This window comes from Geotrypetes seraphini, chromosome 8, assembly GCF_902459505.1.
Source record: "Geotrypetes seraphini chromosome 8, aGeoSer1.1, whole genome shotgun sequence".
Taxonomy (NCBI): Eukaryota; Metazoa; Chordata; class Amphibia; order Gymnophiona; family Dermophiidae; genus Geotrypetes; species Geotrypetes seraphini.
The window spans coordinates 20225427-20244645 of NC_047091.1; the positions used below are offsets into that span (position 1 = coordinate 20225427).

The 19219-nt window shown below is 45.6% G+C and overlaps 1 protein-coding gene across 4 annotated transcripts in view; it reads right to left on the reverse strand.

The window, feature by feature from the left end:
* The window catches only part of LOC117365935 (nesprin-2-like), a 55968-nt gene that overhangs the window by 22886 nt on the left and 13863 nt on the right, over positions 1 to 19219 (reverse strand). For 2 of the 4 annotated variants that reach the window (XM_033956896.1, XM_033956897.1), the window contains exons 2-8: positions 14314 to 14408; positions 13824 to 13974; positions 9710 to 9916; positions 6584 to 6721; positions 6306 to 6500; positions 461 to 740; positions 261 to 382 (exon numbers count right to left, since the gene is read on the reverse strand). In XM_033956896.1, the coding sequence (XP_033812787.1) occupies positions 261 to 382; positions 461 to 740; positions 6306 to 6500; positions 6584 to 6721; positions 9710 to 9916; positions 13824 to 13974; positions 14314 to 14408 (1188 nt within the window). The remainder of the gene's footprint in view (positions 1 to 260; positions 383 to 460; positions 741 to 6305; positions 6501 to 6583; positions 6722 to 9709; positions 9917 to 13823; positions 13975 to 14313; positions 14409 to 19219) is intronic. The other 2 variants (XM_033956898.1, XM_033956900.1) reach the window with 2 other exon arrangements.

Below are 19219 nucleotides of genomic sequence, written 5' to 3' on the forward strand. Positions count from 1 at the left end.
GCTACTCCCACCCCCACCTCCGCCATACTTCACACACAATGCAGTAGCATAGCCAGGACTGATTTTTGGCGAGGTCTAACGCTGCCTCTGATTCACTTCTCTTCAGTTTATGTTGCTGCTGATTGGGTATGCCCAGGGCTCACTGCTAATGATGTTCCTGGTCTCAGCTTACTACTGGCTCAGACTGATATACCTGACCCTACTCTGAAAACTGGGGTATCCACCAGGTTTCTGGTGATCTCTTTAGCCCATTCCCTTACCTGGAGCTCTACTTCAGCATCTGCCTTGGATCTGGCACATATGGGAGAAGAAGTAGGATGTTGCCGACAGTGGTTGGACCTCTGCCGAGAGGCTTCTTCCCAAAGCCATATCCCCGATTTACCTGGAAAGGAGATACGGGATGATTTCAGATCTTTAGAGTCAAGCCTGGTAGGATAAGCTTCACAGGAACATTTAATACCTGTGCCAGTGCTGAAGTACGAAGAATCATCTTCATCGTGAGAGGTGGAACCTCCAACATCCACAGAAGGATCCCACTCTAAATCCATACTTCCCGACCTCGCTGGTGCTGCCCTCAGCTCGGGGTCCTTAACGCTGTGTTGAGGGCTACTGTGGAGGCCCTTGTTGAAATATTCGACTCCTCCCCACATTCTCTCCTGGTTTTCATCTTGTTCCAGATCAGATGAACAGCCGGACTCTAAGTCTGAGTCTCTGTCAGACAGACGTTCATCTTCAAATACCTGCCACACAGCAACAGGAGAATAGTCAGCATCCCACATACCTAGTAAGCCCAGCATGGATTCTCAGGAACCAGATTAATTATTTCAGCTTAACATACCACTTTATATTATTTAAAAAATAACAAAACCCAAAACCCCCACACTTGCAGAAAGTGATGAATGCAAATGACACCATTCATAATCCAAATAAAACCAAACACTATTTTTTTTAAAAACACAACCCAATACAACCATAACCAGTGTAAACCAGTATTCACCTGAGAAGGTAAAGAACAAGAAATTAGCTTTCATAACCTACAAAAGATCACAGAAAGGAGGAAGACAGGCAAAGATATCTGTAAAAGTTAAGAGAGGCTGGTTGAGTAGCCAGGAAAGCAAAAAATGCAAATAGAAGAAAAAATAGCCAACACAGTAAACAGGAGGGACAAGACATTTTTTAGGAACTTTAGTGAAAGGAAGAAGTGCAAAGGTGGCATTGTGAGATTCAAAAGGTAAAGGGGAAAAATATGTAGAAACCGATAAAGATAAGGCTGAATTGCTTAACAAATATTTCTGTTCTGTGTTCAATGCTTTAGCACCGGGAGCATGACCACGGAAGACAAACACAAAGAGATGGTGGTGTGGTAAACCTTAAATCGATTTTCAAAGGATTGTGCTAGTGAGGAGCTAGCTAAACTAAAGATGGACAAAGAGATGGGGCTGGTTGGTGCATATCTGACGGTACTGAAGGAACTTAGGGAAGTTATGGCGGCTCCGCTGGCTGACCTTTTCAGTGCTTCTCTAGAGTCAGCATCAGCAGTGGTCCTGAAGGACTGGAGAAGGGCAGATGTGATCCCTATACACAAAACTACAGGCCAGTAAGTCTGAGTTCTGTGGTAAGTAATTAATGGAAGCGCTTTTAAAACAGAGAATAATGACATTTCTGGAATCCAGTGGATTACAGGACCCGAGGCAACATGGTTGGTCTTGTCAGACAAATCTGATCAATTTCTTTGACTGGGTGACCAGAGAATTGGATAGAGGGAGAGTGCTAGATGTGGTGTATTTAGATTTTAGAAAAGCCTTTGAAAGTCAAAGAAATAAGAACATAAGAACATAAGAAGTTGCCCCCGCTGAGTCAGACCAGAGATCCATCTTGCTCAGCGGTCCGCTCCCGTGGCGGCCCATCAGGCCTAGTGCCTGAACAGTGATCCCTGATTAATTTTATAATTTTACCTCTAATCCCATCCCTATAATCTACCTCTACTCTTATCTGTACCCCTCAATCCCTTTGTCTTCCAAGTACCTATCCAAAGCTTCTTTGAACCCCTGTAGCGTGCTCCTGTTTATCACATCCTCCGGTAGCGCGTTCCATGTATCTACCACCCTCTGTGTGAAAAAGAACTTCCTAGCGTTTGTTCTAAACTTCTCCCCTTTCAATTTCTCTGAGTGCCCCCTTGTACTTGTTGATCCCCTTAATTTGAAAAATCTGTCCCTGTCTATTTTTTCTATGCCCTTCATGATCTTGAAGGTTTCTCCAGGGAGAAAAGCCCTAGCCTTTTCAGTCTGTCAGTATACGAGAGGTCCTCCATGCCCTTTATTAGCTTAGTTGCTCTTCTTTGGACTCTCTCAAATAAATGAACTGAGTGCCCTTGGTATGGGCCCTCAAAGTGACAGACTGGGTTATGAACTGGTTGAGTGGAAGGTGACAGAGAGTAGTGGTCACTGGAGCTAGCTCTGAGGAAAGGGATGTTACCAGTGGTGTTCCTCAAGATTTGGTTCTTGGGCCCATTCTGTTTTAACATTTTTGTAAGCAATATTGGTGAAGGGCCGTCAGGTAAGATTTGCCTTTTTGCAGATGGTACCAAAATCTACACTAGAGTAGACACTATTGATGGTGTGAATAACATGAGGAAGGACCTAGTGAAGCTTGAAGAATGTTCTGAAATTTGGCAGCCAAGATTTAAGTTTCAAGTTTTATTAATTCTTGATGAATCGCCTATTTAATTTCCTAAGCGATGTACAATACAAATTTAAAAAATAACAAGTAATACAATAATAAATAAATAACAAACTACAAAAAAGACAGTACACTAATAGGGAGGAAAGAAGGGAGAAGTTACAATTTCTTTTCAAAAGTTAAGGAACATATAAAGGAAAATAACATAAGGGAAATAGGACTTTAAAATAGCAAGTTAAAAGGAAGTTTTGGTTAAAAAAATCATAGATTAAAAGCATCTTTGAAGAGATAAGTTTTTAGGGATTTTTTAAAAGAGGCAAGATCTTTATCATTTCTAATATATTGAGGAACGGAGTTCCATAGAAGAGGTGCTGTGACCGAGAACATATCCTGTCTTCTGGTCCCGATTATTTTCAAAGATGGAACTGTTAATAAATTAATGATAAGAAAAAGCAAGATCATGCAATTGGTCTGCAAAACCCCAAAGGAATGGCACAGTTTAAGGGGCAAAGAACTTTTGTGTACAAAAGAGATGCGGGACTTGGGTGTGATAGTATGTGATGATCTTAAAGTGGCCAAACAGGTTGATAAGGCGACAACGATGCTAGGGTGCATAAGGAGAGGTACGTCCAGTAGGAAAAAGGAGGTATTGATACCCCTATATAAGATGCTGGTGAGACCTCATTGAGAATATTAGAAACATGATGACAGATAAAGGCCAAATGGCCCATCTGGTCTGCTCATCCACAGTAACCATAATCTCTTTCTCTCAGGAGATTGCATCTTCAAAAAGATATAAACAGGAAGGCTACTAAAATGGGTCAGTGGTCTTTGTCCTTAGGCGTATAGGAACAGTCTTCAAGATCTCAATATGTATACTTTGGAGGAAAGGCGAGAGATGGGAGATATGAGATAAGAGACCTGATCTACTCCCCTCCCCCATCTCCCTCCTCTCCCCCCTACTTCTCTCCTTGCTGTTTGCAACTCTATGATCAATTCGATATGTAACCACTTGTAATCTCTGTCTAACTAATGTGAACCGCCTAGAACTCTTCGGGGTATGGCGGTATACAAAAATAAAGTTATTATTATTATTATTAAAATATCTATGTGGCATAAATTTGCATGAGAAGAAGCTCCGGAATGACAGGCATAGGATGAAGTTAAGATGCCACTGGTAGGCTCAGAAGTAATCTAAGGAAATACGTTTTTACAGAAAGGGTAGTACATAAGAACATAAGAATAGCCTTACTGGGTCAGACCAACGGTCCATCAAGTCCATCAAGCCCATTCTCACGGTGGCCAATCCAGGTCACTAGTACCTGGACAGAACCGAAGGAGTAGCAATATTCCATTCAGAATCCTAAAGAACAGCACGATTCTGGAATCCCAAAGAGTAACAAAAGATTCTGGAATCTGAAGTAGTAACAACATTCCATGCTACCAATCCAGGGCAAGCAGTGGCTTCCCCTATGTCTGTCTCAAGAACAGACTATGGACTTTTCCTCCAGGAACTTGTCCAAACCTTTCTTAAAACCAGCTACGCTATCCGCTCTGACCACATCCTCTGGCAACGCGTTCCAGAGCTTAACTATTCTCTGAATGAAACATTTTTTTTCCTCCTATTGGTTTTACGAGTATTTCCCTGTAACTTCATCGAGTGTCCCCCTAGTCTTTGTAGTAGATGCATGGAATAGTCTCCAAGTAGAGGTGGTGGAGACAAAGGCTGTGTCTGAATTCAAGAAAGCATGGGACAGGCAAGTGGAATCTCTTAGGGCAGGGGTGTCCAATGTCGGTCCTCGAGGGCCGCAGTCCAGTCGGATTTTTAGGATTTCCCCAATGAATATACATGAGGTCTATTTGCATGCACTGCTTTCATTGTATGCTAATAGATCTCATGCATATTCATTCTTTTGGAAATCCTGAAAACCTGACTGGATTGCGGCCCTCGAGGACCGACATTGGACACCCCTGTCTTAGGGTGACGAGGAGATAGTGGATGCTGTGGATGGGCAGACTGGATGGGCTATTTGGCCTTTATCTGCCATCATGTTTCTATAACCATAGAGCCACCATGTTTCTATAACTATAAAGCTCTATGACCTTACAATGCAAGTGTTAAGAGCTGTGGAGGTGGGATAATCAAAAATGTGCCTAAGTCAGTTGGACGTTTTGTGCAAGATGTCCACAAACCAGCAGGAAATATTTCTTTAAAAATTTTCTATACTGTTTAAACCTAAACGATTTACATAATTTTACACACACAATTCTATAAAACAAGTAAGATCAGACAAACACAAATAAGTAATCCTCAGAAAATCAGCTATGAAACATGAAAGCCAAAAAAAGGCTTATACAAAGAAACATATGAAAATTCTTCAACAAGCAGCAATCATAAAGGATCATTATCTATCAATTTTCAAAGCTACCAAACATCTGTTTTCTATTTTTGAAAACAGCTAGGTATAAGTTTTAGTCCTTAGGACGTCTACGTTTTTTGTCCATTTAAAAAAAAAAAAAAATGTCCACGCAAAAAAAACATACAAAAACAAGTTTTGTAGATGTCCCCACCAACTACCTTGTCTGATCGCGGCAGAAGGAATCCCTATCAGCTGAGCTGGTTTCAGGGATTTCTGGCAGCTCAGCAGATGGGGATTCCCCACCAGGATCAGCTGAGCCGTAACCCTACACCCCTTCCCCCTCAACATCCTCTCAACATCCCAGACCTCTTGCTGACATTTCCCCCCCATCCCTGACATCTCCACCCCGATATCTCCGCCCCCCCCATCTCCCCAGGCCCCCCTCCCACATACCTGGAACTCCCCACCCCCGTACCTTCGGAAGAGCAAATGGCAGGAGGGAAGCTCACTCCCTCCTGCCTACAGGGTCGTGTGCTGCAAATGATGGGGCTTTCTCCTCCTAATGCATCTTGGGATGCATTTGGAGGGGCCAAAGGCCCCAATTGGCTCAAAATCACTATATAGCATGGATGTGCACGTTCTCTCTGAAAATGTTACAGGAGACATCGGATACCTTAAAAGCAGCCAGGAGTTGCTCCTTCTAGCATGAGCGAGTTGGAAAATTTGATTGTTTTCCTAGAAACTAAGATGGATTTTTTAAAACTCGTTCCACTCTCGTGGTTTCCTACGTCTCCGCTATAGATAAGGTTACAATATTTTAAAATTATTTCAGAAAAAAAGGAGGGATTTCCTTTTCTGTGGAGGGAAAATACAAATATTTCTAGGTGTATCTAGGATAATACAGATGCAGCAGAAAAAAAATTCTTCAATTAAAAATCAAGGCCCATGGCATTAGGAGCTTTTTTTCCCCTTAAGTTTCCCTCTAAATATTTAATTACTTCATCAAATACCAAATATGTCTTCTTTGAGCAAGATCAGTTAGAAAGATCCAATATTAGACCAGAAGCTAATGTAGAATCATCAGGGGTGGAATAGTTTGCCATAGATTTGAATTAATTTGTGATTACTTCTCCTGGATGGTGATTTCCTTGTTTGATGTTTGAGAAATGGGTCTCTTCCTCTTTTTCTTAATGTGGACTATGCTTCTACATGAACGCTTCTTTTACTAGTTTATAAATTTAAATTAAAAATATAATGAGCTCCTACCAGCCTGATGCTGATAAGCTTGCGCTGGAAACAAGACACTCGGTTGAAGACCTCCTGGCAGTAGCCGCTGACCTCCTGCAGCTCCTCCTCCAAGCACGCCGCGTCTTGGGGTTCGCTCCTCTGAATCAGTCGTTCGCCGAGCACCAGGAGCCAATCTACCCGCTCAGCGCTGGACTGGACATGCTGCTGAAAAGTCTGAAACCCCAAAAAAACCCATCAGTGAGGGATGCGTTACCCAGAGGACCACCCTCCTCAGTCTCAAGAATCTGCCGATTTACCTGAAGCTCTTTCATTTTCTGCAGACTGTTGCCACTTGAGAAATGCTGCACGTCTGTGAGACGAAGGTCCATCTCGGTTAGACACATCTTGATGTGCTCCCGCTCACACTCAAACTCCTCTCGCTGGCTTACAAAGTGCTGGCAGTGGAAACAGGAGGGCATAAGAAAGGAGTGCGGGCCATAGGAAGAGAAGCCTCTAACAGCTAACCATCCCCTCCTTATCTGACAAAGTGCTAAGGGCATGGTTTCATGGAGGAGTTAAGTTTAACGGTAGCTTATGTCTTCAAGATTTAATTTCAAGCTGGCCAGTTTAATGCCTCAGTACCAGTGCTATGTACTGCCATGCAGGTGGTGCCCGATTTGATCCCCTCTTCTGGTTGGTTGGTGCCAGGGATACTGTAGAGGTAGTGCTCAGACCCTGGAGGGGAGCATGGAACATTTTAAGGATTATGTTTATTAGCCAGAGTCCGGATCTATAACTGCAGGTTTCCCAGAAGAAGCCCTGACCCATGGTTGTCACTGCAAACACCAGGTATATTGTGGAGGGGGTTGATACAGTGGCATAGCAAGGGAGAGAGGTGCCCTTTCCCTCCTCTCTGCCCCCATTTGCTCCTTCCCCACCCCCTCCCTACCACGCTCGCCCCTTTCTTTCCACGCACGTCTTTAATGTTCACGGCGGGAGCAGCAAACCCCAACCTGCTGCTCATGCCAGCATCGGCTCTTCCTACGATGTCACTTCCTAGGCACCAGTCCAGCAAGTGATGTCAGAGGATAAGCCAATCCTGGCGCGAGCAGCAGGTTGGGGTTTCTGCTCACATCACGAATGTTAAAAGAGGTACAGGGGAAGGGAAGTGGTGTATGTACGAGTGGTGGGGGGGGGGGGGAGCAGGGAAAGGGGCAGAGAGGAGGATGGGTGCTGGTACCCTCACTAAGATAGTCTCCGGTGCGGAGTGCGCCTCCCTCCTCTTACTATTGTTCTTTCCATACATGTCTCTCCTCTGAACTTTAAAAATACTTTATTGTAGTTCTATCCTCTCTCCCCTTTTTGTATTAGTTGGTCTGTATGTCCAATTGTCTACCCCATTATTTTAAATTGGGGTGTAAAAACATATGTTTATATTTTATAAAATTTTTGATTTTTGTATCTTGCATAGTAAAACTAAATAAGCGATTCATCAAAGTCCAGTAAAAACTTGGAAACTCTGGAGAAATCCCCAGTTATTTGCAAATGAACGCTCATAGTGCCAGGAACTGCTTCTGCAGGAGCCTGGAGGGTGAGGGCAGGGGAGGTGAAACCTGCCACCCCTCCCTCCAGCCCACTAAGCAGCAGAGCCGATCCTGGACACCCCACATCCCTGCCTTGGCCCCAAAGCAGTAGCATCAACTGATCCCGACAACCCCCCCTCCCTCCCTCCCCGAAGCAGTAACGGCAGCCAGTGAACAGAAAAAGCGCCGTAAACAGGCCGCTTCCGGCCTGCGCTGGCAGGGCTTTTCTTCTGCTGTATCGAAAGAGGAAAGGTCCGGCCAGCGCTGGCCAGAAGCGGCCTGTTTATGGTGCTTCTTCTGTTCAGCTGATGCTACTGCTTCAGTACGGGAGGGAGGAGGGTTGTTGGGATCAGCTGACGCTGCTGCTTCGAGGCCGAGGGAAGGAGAGGTGGGGGGGTGAGGATCAGCTGACATTGCTGTTTCAGGGCTGAAAGAGGGAGTTGTTTAGAGGTTGACCGAGGAGTGTGGGAGACTTTTTTTGGCCGTCAAGTTTTTTACTAGTTGGTTGAGTGCTAGTTAATTGAATGTCGGTTAGTTGAGAGACTCTACTGTATTACCAGCATACCAAGCTCTAAATAAACTGTAAACAATAACTAAAAACTGTGTATCGGCAGCTATTGTCTCTCAAAACTCGCTGGTCATATCGCTTTATAACACTGCGTGACACGCCTTTCCATGCACATATGGGCAGATGGATTGTCGTGCTTGTGTTGGTCAGTTTAATATGCATACTGCTTTTAGATTATTATGTAATTACAAGAGCAACTGTTCACAGGTTGGTAACAAACACCCATCGTGAATAACTAGCCAGTATAATGGTCCCAGCATCCTCATGCAGTGTTTCAGCCAGTAATTCTAAGGTTTTGGATTTTCCTTACCATGTATCATCCTTATTAAAACAAACAAGAACAATCTTTACATTACAAGGATCCCAAAACCCATGAGGGAAAGTACCCCTACGGCCATGACATACCTAACCCCCCTCCTTGTCAGATACCCCTTCCCCCCAATCCCCAGTCCCCCCTCCCTCATTGTACAAGTATACAATCATAACAGAGCAACTCCTGGTAGATGCGTATGTAATTGAAGTCTGTTCAGGATTTGACGCCTACTATGAGGTTCCAAGACATGTAAATAAGGAGTCCAGACTAGAGAATGACACGGGGGGGGGGGGGGAAATCTGTCCCCGTCACCGGACCACCGTTCCCTTCACTGCCCTGTCCCCGTAGCACCCACCTTTCCCTCTCGCCATTTCACTGCCCTTCGGCACCCCTCATGCGATCTGTGCATCTCCCTCCCTCCCCCTTACCTTTGCGGCGCGTTTTAAGGTTTGAGTAGCTTGTTGAAAGCCGCCGGAGTGTTTGTGTAGTCGCGTGCGTGTGTGGGCGGAAGCTTCTCCTCCGACGCAACCTTAAAACTTCAACAAGTCTCCAACCTTAAAACGTGCCGCGAAGGTAATGGGGAGGGAGGGAGATAGATAGATTCGGGTAGGTAGGAAGGAGGGAGGGGGGGGCCGAGCGCGATCGGTGACCGCACGCATTCCCTCCCTTAACTGCGGGGACAAGGCCATTCAACACTCCACGGGGTGGTGGATGGCCTTGTCCCAGTACCTGCGGTGAGCACCTTTCCCCCCTCCACCGTTTTGGTGGGTTATCTGCGGCTACTTGGGTAACATCCACCGTGTCATTCTCTAGTCCAGACCTTTACAAAAATCATGATTTCGTCTGCGAGAATGGGAAGCCATTCTAGCCTCCCACCCCATCAAATCATGTAATATATTTCTCCAGTACCACATGGAAGGTGGCTGCTGGTGACTATACTGCCGGCCCCAATACCCCCCCCTTGCCAACTCATTTGTACCTTTAGCCTCCTGTGAACAGCGGAAATTTGTTTCTGCAAAGTGTCCCAGCGCTGGTTGCTCTCCTGTGCCATGGCTCTCAGTCTGGCCTTCAGGCCCGTTCCGTAAGGTTTAGAGTCCACAGGGATCCCTTTGGTTACTAGCCTCCAATACTGCCTGTTCAGGGACTCCAGCTGGCCCAGCCTCTCCTGAACCTGCCTGTGCAGAACCTAGAGGAAAGTTGATCTGCAGGTGAGAGCCCTTCTAGCACTTTCTGAGCCCTCATTGAATGGTCTAAAAGAGACGAGCAAAAAGCCACCCAGAATACATGGAGGGGCATTTTACATAGGATAGCTAAGACCGAGTTTGAATTTTTTGGGGGGGGGGGGGAAAGGCGTCCAAAAATCCAGTCGAGAAAATGTCCATTTTCAAAACCACAAGATGTATTTTCTGAAAATGACCTATCTAGATGTTTTGACCTTTAGCGCATCTATTATTTTTGGCCACTTTTGAATACGAAAACATCCAAACGAAAAGCGCACAAAAAATAAGCCATTGGGACTGCAAGCAGCCAGCATACTTAGCAAACTGGCCACACAGACATCTGAGCAGAGCAGAGGGGCACTCTAGGGGGTGCTATAGCGAACATCAATTTAAAAAGTCCCAGGTACAGATCTCGCCATAACATGCTTACATTATATGGTGAGCCCTCCAAAACTTACTATGCCCATCCGTATACCACAATAGTCCTTATAGAAACATATAAACATGATAGCAGATAAAGGCCAAATGGCCCATTCAGTTTGCCTATCTGCAGCTTCCACTATCTCCTCCTCTCCCTAAGATCTCCCATATGCCTATCCCACGCTTTCTTGAATTCAGACAGACACAGTCTTTGTCTCCACCACCTCTACCAGGAGACTGGTCCACACTTCTACCACCCTTTCTGTAAAGAAGTATTTCCTTGCCTCCTGGTCTATCACCTCTTCTATGCCCTTTCATTCCAGAGCTTCCTTTCAAATGAAAGTCTTGACTTGTGCGCATTTACGTCATGAAGGTAATTAAACGTCTCTATCATATCTCCCCTCTCCCGCCTTTCCTCCAAAGGATACAGAGTGAGATCTTCAAGTCTCTCCCCATACGCCTTATGACAAAGGCCACACACCATTTTAATAGCCTCTCTCTGGAACAATTCAATCCTTTTTATATCTTTTTGAAGGTGCGGACTCCAAAACTGCACACAATATTCTAAATGAGGTCTCACCAGTCTTATACAGGTGTCATCTTTATGTAGGTACAGTAGGTTTTGGTGGGGTTGCCAGATTTTCATATCCAAAAATCTGGACTCATAGACCTGCCCCCAGGCCCCGCCCAGTTCCATCCTGTAATGCCCTAATCTCACCCCCAGTCCTGCCCTAGCCCCGCCCTCGCTGTCTGCTCTTGTCGGGCAGGGAGACGTCCACACATGACATCATCGCTTGGCATCCACACATGCGCGGACTTCCTCCCTGCCCGACGCGATTTGAGGAGGCTTTTCAAAATCCGGACATAGTGCCGGGTTTTGAAAAGTCATCCGGACCCCCGGACATGGCCTCGGAAATCCAGACGTCTGGTAACCTTAGGTTTTGGAGGGCTCACCATATAAATATTAGCAGGGCATGGCGAGATCGGTTCATAGACAACGGCGCGAAAGACAAAGGCGCGCCCGGACAATTGAGCGCAGCGTGGAGGCGTGCACCGCTCAAAATTACTGTTTTTAGGGGCTCCAACGGGGGTTTTGTTGGGGACCCCCCCCCACGTTACTTAATAGACATCACGCCGGCGTTATGGGGGGTTTGGGGGGTTGTAACCCTCCACATTTTACTGTAAACTTAACTTTTTCCCTAAAAACAGGGAAAAAGTTAAGTTTTCAGTAAAACGTGTTGGGTTACAACCCCCCACACCGCCCCCACAACGCTCTATTAAGTAAAGTGGGGGGTTCCCCCCCACGCCCCCCCCGTCGGAGCCCTAAAAACAGTAATTTAGAGCGGCACGCGCCTCCGCGCTGCGCTCAATTGTCTGGGCGCGCCTTTGTCCTGGCGCGCTTTTGACCTGACACCGGCGAGATCTGTACCTGGAACTTTTAAAGTGGCGTTCACCACAGTACCCCCCTAAAGTGCCCCTCTGCTAGGGTTACTAGACGTCCAGATTTCCCCGGACATGACCGGGGGTCCGGACAGCTTTTTAAAACCCAGCACTTTGTCCAGGTTTTGAAAAGCTTCCCAACATAATAAATCGCATGAGGAAGGGGCATCTGCGCCCGCGAACGCAACACAGTGACATCACGTGCACGCGTGCTCGACATCATTGGGTCGTGTCTGCGCATGCACAGATGCTGTCTGGATGCGGATCTCTGGGGGGGGGGGCGGAACAGGGTGGGAAAGAGGCGGGACTGGGTGGTCTTGAGGGCGTGGCCATGGGGCTGGATTTTCCTGAAGGAAAAACCTGGTAACCCTCTCCTCTGCTCTACTGAAATGACTCTTGTGTGGCCATCTGAAGTTGTCATACAGGCTGGAATGTAACTGTTTCTTTCACCTCTTTGGGCAGTGGGAAGGGATCAGCGACCACTAGGAGAATGGGGAGGTGGGAGAGACGGTTCATAGACAACGGCGCGAAAGACAAAGGCGCGCCCAGACAATTGAGCGCAGCGCGGAGGCGCGCACCGCACTAAATTACAGTTTTTAGGGGATCCGACGGGAGGTTTTGTTGGGGAGCCCCCCCCAGTTTACTTAATAGACATCGCGCCGGCGTTGTGGGGGGTTTGGGGGGGTTGTAACCCTCCACATTTTACTGTAAATGTAACTTTTTCCCTAAAAACAGGGAAAAAGTGAAGTTTTCAGTAAAATGTGGGGGGTTACAACCCCCCACACCCCCCACAACGCCCCCTACAACACGGCGCGATGTCTATTAAGTAAAGTGGGGGGGGGTTCTCCCCACGCCCCCCCCCCCGTCGGAGCCCTAAAAAACAGTAAATTAGTGCGGCGCGCGCCTCCATGCTGCGCTCAATTGTCTGGGCGCGCCTTTGTCCCGGCGCGCTTTTGACCCGACACCGGGAGAGACATGGCTTCATCCTTCCAGTGGCCATCTGGTAAATTTGGGTACCTTTTTAGTCCTTACTCCTTTTTTAAACAGATCTTTGAGGGTTTGTTTAGCAGGGGGGTTGTTTGGAGAGGCTGCGGTCTGTGTGGTTTGGGTTTTCAATACCAAAAATGTTGAGCTGACTTGTCTTTTGAATCGTTGCTCTGTTGCTGTTTTTGTTTGCTCAATAAAAATATACTTGACTCTAAAACAGATCTAACCCCAATTTGTAACCTGGACATTTTGTAAAAAGTTAGGATTATTTCTGCAAACGTCCACATGATAAACACGCACAAATCCCAACCATAACACGCCTTCAACACACCCCTTTCAGATTTAGACGCACTGCAGACAAAAAGCCTAGCAAACACTTACGAAAGTCGGTTTTGAAAATTAAAATGGGGACTTGAATGTTTTGGCGAGAAAAACGTCCAAGTGCCGTCTTTTGGAGATCTTTCTGTTTTATGTTTAAATGATTTTTATTATTCCAGCAGTAAGAAGCAAATACAAACAGTAGTACCATTCAGGAAATAACATTTTCAACAATATAATCAGTTCCCCTCCCATCCCCAAGAATCCATGGCCAGTCCAACAGCTGAGAGTGGGAATAAAATCTTAAAGATTCAAAAGTCTACTGCGAGCACGCGGTGTGAGGTCCTGCCAGAAGTGCTCCCACACCTGACAAAATTTGCGACCCGGGCCAAGAGTCAAGTCTCCCACCATGCGTCTCTCCAGTGTTGCGTGCACTATCATTAGGGATCTCCATGGTGCATATGACGGGGGATCACGGGAGAGCCAGTTGGTGAGGATGGCTTTTTTTCAATCTTTCTGTTTTAAAAAGGAGCCCCATAGTCTTCACCTCTTTTCACCCTTTGTCCCCTAACACATACAAACAGAAGAATAGAACAAAGAAAATATGGGCATGAATCCCAGACACACAGCACTTTAAAAGTTACATGGAAGATGAGGGTGTCACAGAAAGATGAGGGAATGTGCACTTTTCTTTTTTCAGCTAAGTACCTCAAATTTTTTCAGTTCCTCCTTGGCATCAGTATATAAAACATGGGATGACTTTGGGAATGCAGCCTTCTGCTCTGCACTTTTTAGCCAGTCCTCGTATTGATGAAAAGTGTCCATAAAGGCTTTCCAAAGCTGCCAGGCCTGTTGCATCCTGTAAGAGGTAATTAGGGGGAAAGGAGGGACCAAGCGAAGAGAGGGGAAGAGAGAGAGGAGTAAGAAAAAAAATTTGATGGCGAATTAATTAGATACCATCCTGCAAGGGATGTGTAAATTAACTGCATCCATATACACCAGGGGTGTCAAAGTCCCTCCTCGAGGGCCGCAATCCAGTCGGGTTTTCAGGATTTCCCCAATGAATATGCACGAGATCTATTTGCATGCACTGCTTTCACTGTATGCTAATAGATCTCATTGGGGAAATCCTGAAAACCCGACTGGATTGCGGCCCTCGAGGAGGGACTTTGACACCCCCGATATACACCGTCCTCACCTGATTCGCTTCTCCACAGATGCTGTGCAAACATTGCATTCATCCATCTCCAGGGACCCAAGCGGATCCCACGTAGGGTCGCTCCAAGCCTGGTCCTGAGACATAAAGCATATCACTGTAGCTGAGGACAGAGGCGAGATCTGCAGCTTAACTCAATTTCTAGAGCTAGAGAAGAATGAATAAACTCCCCCCCTCCCTCCCAAAAGGGAAGCCATCCAGTAACAATTTTTGTTTCCTACGTCAGAAAGTTCTGGGCTTCCAGGGCTTTGGGATCATTTACATCGCATCTCTCTAATGTAGCTGTGTTCCAGCAGAAGATTCTCTGTGTAAGAGCCACGTACTAGAGAATGACATGATGACAAAATTCATCACCGTTCCCGTCCCCGCGGATAACCGCGGGAAATAATCCCATGTCATTTTCTAGTGTCTATTTCAACCTCAGTCCTTCTACACCAGCATTCTTCAAAGCAAAGCTTGCGGGTCAGTGGTTGTGGCCATTCATACTCTGATTCTTATGTGAGCCAAGGATAATGAAGCCATTGTGACATCACTGATGTGATTGGCTCTTAGGCACTGGTGGAATGAGGCATTATGACATCACAATATCTGCTCTGGAAACCAGAGACTGTCATTCTGTAGTGTCTGTTTCAACCTCAGTCCTTCTAAACCAGCATTCTTCAAAGCAAAGCTTGCGGGTCAGTGGTTGTGGCCATTCATACTCTGATTTTTATGTGAGCCAAGGATAATGAAACCATTGTGACATCACTGATGTGATTGGCTCTTAGGCACTGGTGGAATGAGGCATTATGACATCACAATATCTGCTCTGGATACCAGAGACTGTCATTCTGTAGTGTCTGTTTCAACCTCAGTCCTTCTACACCAGCATTATTCAAAGCAAAGCTTGAGGGTCAGTGGCTGTGCTTATGTGAGCCAAGGATAATGAAGCCATTGTGACATCACTGATGTGATTGGCTCTTAGGCACTGGTGGAATGAGGCATTATGACATCACAATATCTGCTCTGGATACCAGAGACTGTCATTCTGTAGTGTCTGTTTCAACCTCAGTCCTTCTACACCAGCATTCTTCAAAGCAAAACTTGCGGGTCGGTGGTTGTGGCCATTCATACTCTGATTCTTCCCTCTCTCCTTAAAGAATGACATGAAGATGGTTTCCCGCGGTTATCCGCGGGGACGGGAACGGTGATGAATTTTGTCACCGTGTCATTCTCTACCACGTACCCAGTCTCCTGTTGCCCTGCTCCTTCTGTATACAGGGTGACCCATCAAATGCACGCTGGACATTGACGCGCCGACAATTCTCTCCTGATATTTGCACGCAGGACAAACGCATGCCGCCCACAATGCCTTCCCATTTATGCTTTGATGGGGGGGGGGGGGTTACAACTCGCGCTTTCCTCCCGAAGCCTTCCCGTTTCCGCTTTTCCACTCTGAGGGGGGGACAATTGTTGTCTCCTTCAGGGGGGGATGTCGACTTGCTCTTAATTTTAATTTTGCCGCACACCCCCCCCCCCCCCATACACACACTACACTTAACAATTGTTCCCCGAACATCCCGTTCCCTTCATGCGTGCACTTGTCGGTGAATGCATTTGGCGGAGCGGAATTGTCGGGGGCGCAATTGTCCTGCGCATTGACGGTGTACCATATACAGTCCATGCTGTTCAACCATCCAGAAGGTGTCACTGTAAGCAATCCTTGAATTCAGCCACTTCCCCTCCTGGAAACTTTCCGGAAAAGCCCGCTCTACAAATCTTAGGACTCCTTTTACAAAGCCGCGCTAGGGCCTTAACGCACGGAATATTGCACGCTAACTTGCCGCCCGCGCTAGCCGCTACCGCCTCCTTCTGAGCAGGCGGCAGATTTCCGGCTAGCGGGCGCTAATCCGGTGCGGGCGGTAAAACCGCTAGCGTGGCTTTGTAAAAGGAGCCCTTAGTATTACAGTGGGGTAACAGTAGTACTAAATTCCACCTTACAGAGCTCTCGTACCTGGTTCTGGAGACCATACTAGGGTTACTAGATGTTCGGGAAAACCCGGACAGGTCCTCTTTTTAGAGGACTGTCCGAGCTCCTGGATGGACTTTCCAAAACCCGGCATTTATCTGGGTTTTCGAAAGCCCCAACAAGCTCTGGCCGCTGCTGGAGGGCCATTAAGCATGCGCGGATGATGTCACATGCATCCACGAGTACTACAGGCCCTCCAGATGCAGCTGGAGCTTGTCCGGAAGAAGAGAGGAGGCTTTGTGGGTGTGAAGTTTAGGGCAGAACAGGATGGGGCTGGATATGGAGGTCATGTGTTTGGGGTTTCATGGAGAAAAATATGGTAACCCTATACCATACCATATAGTTTCTTATAAGACAGGGGGTTATGTAGGGATTAGTCATTATGAGGGAAAAAGGTTAAGTCTTTAACGTTCTTCTGAAGCTGTAATAGGAGGGAGCTCGACATAAGCATAAGGATAGGCTATTCCACACTCTGGGTCACAGGGACTCAAAGGTGGTCTCGAATATTTTTTTCCGTTCAACATATTGAGATGAAGGGAGGGACAGCTTAAAGGTGCCGTGATTTTCTTGCGTTGTGGAATGAATGAGGAATCTTGATGTCTGATACTAGACGCTAGAGATGACATGGTGTCAGAATTTGTCACAGGAAACCATCCCTATGTCATTCTTTAAGGAGAGAGGAAAGAATCAGAGTCTTAATGGGCTCAGCCACTGACCCTCAAGCCTTGCATTGAAGAATGCTGGGGTAGAAGGACTTAGGTTGAGATAGACACTAGAGAATGACAGTCTGGTATCCAGAGCAGATATTGTGATGTCATAATGCATCATTCCACCAATGCCTAAGAGTGCCTCATCAGTGATGTCACAATGGGTTCATTATCCTAGACTTGGCTCACACAAGAATCAGAGTATGAATGGGTTCAGCCACTGACCCTCAAGCCTTGCATTGAAGAATGCTGGTGTGGAAGGACTGAGGTTGAGATAGACACTAAAGAATGACAGTCTCTGGTATCCAGAGCTGATAATGTGATGTCATAATGCTTCATTCTACCAATAAGAGCCAACCTCATCAGTGATGTCACAATGTGTTCATTATCCTATACTTTGCTCACATAAGAATCAGAGTATGAATGGGTTCAGCCACTGACCCTCAAGCCTTGCATTGAAGAATGCTGGTGTAGAAGGACTGAGATTGAGATAGACACTAAAGAATGACAGTCTCTGGTATCCAGAGCTGATAATATGATGTCATAATGCTTCATTCTACCAATAAGAGCCAACCTCATCTGTGATGTCACAATGTGTTCATTATCCTATACTTGGCTCACATAAGAATCAGAGTATGGATGGGCTCAGCCACTGACCCTCAAGCCTTGCATTGAAGAATGCTGGTGTGGAAGGACTGAGGTTGAGATAGACACTAAAGAATGGCACGGGATGGTTTCCCACAGTTATCCGCCAGGACAGTGACAAATTGTGTCACTGTGTCATTCTCTTTGCTAGAATTATCTCCGTAGATCACTTTATAGACCATGCAGGCGATCTTGAAATAAGTATTTGATGATGTTTTATATAAACTTATGACCGGAGACACCCGTACAGACGCCCATCTGGAGGAGACATATTTCATTTCTTGAAATGCTGGCTCATGAACTTTGGATATTACAAATGGGCACCACTGGTTTTAGTGAACCAAACCCAGTTCTCGAGGCACACCCAGCCAGTCAGGTTTTCAGGATATCCACAATGAATATGCAGAAGATAACTTTGCATACCAAGTAAGGCACGGTATGCATCTCTCTCCATTGCGAGTATCCGGAAAACCTGACTGGCTGGGTGTGCCGAGGACTGGGCTGAGAAGCACTGCATTAAAAGGCAGTCTACTACAGTGTTTCTCTACTCCGTCCTGGAGTACCCCCTTGCCAGCAAGATATCAAGTTTTCAAGTTTCAAGTTTATTAGTCTTTTTGATTAATCGCTTAATCATACTTCAAAGCGATGAACATAAATAATAAACATTAAAAATTACAATATTAAGGAGTAATACAATATTTAACAAAGACTTAAAATCAAATCAGACTATTAACAAACTTCACAAACAAGAAAAAAGGGATAAAGGGAATTGAACTACAAAGTATTATAAATAGAATAGTCAGGGGAAAAAACACAAGGTAGGGGATATAAAATTCATTAATCAAAATCAACACAATTAATAAATCCAAGAGGGAGAATTATCACTCAAAAGCATCTTTGAAAAGAAATGTTTTTAAATTAGTCTTAAATTTATCAAGATTGTGTTCTTCTCTCAAATAGATAGGAAGAGAGTTCCAGACTTGAGGGGCCGTAACGGAAAAAATAAATTGTCATCTAGTATTGATGATCTTGAGAGAAGGAATTGTCAATAAATGTTGTTCGTTTGACCGTAATAAGGAATTAATAATTTAAAAATAAATGCAGGAGTTTTAAAGAGTAATGATTTGAAAGTAAGTATCCACAATGAATCTGCATGAAAGGTATTTAGATCTAACGGAGGCAATGTATGCAAATCAAGTTTATGCAAATTCAACGTGGATATCCTGAAAATCTGAATGGCAAGGGGGTACTCCAGTACCAAGTTGAGAAACACTGCTCTAACACACAGGGTGTGTCTCTGCTCTGTACCTTTATATAAGGTTACCAGGCCTCTGGATTTACCTGGACATGTCCTCTTTATAGAGGACTGTCTATATGGCTTTTCAAGTTTTATTTAAAAACTTTGATTAAATCGTTTGTCAAGCGATGTACAAAATTAAAAACAACAAAAAAAGAACAAAAAATGTTGATAAACTCACAAACTAAGAACAGACAGACAAGCGGTGTCAGGTCAAAAGCACGCCGGGAC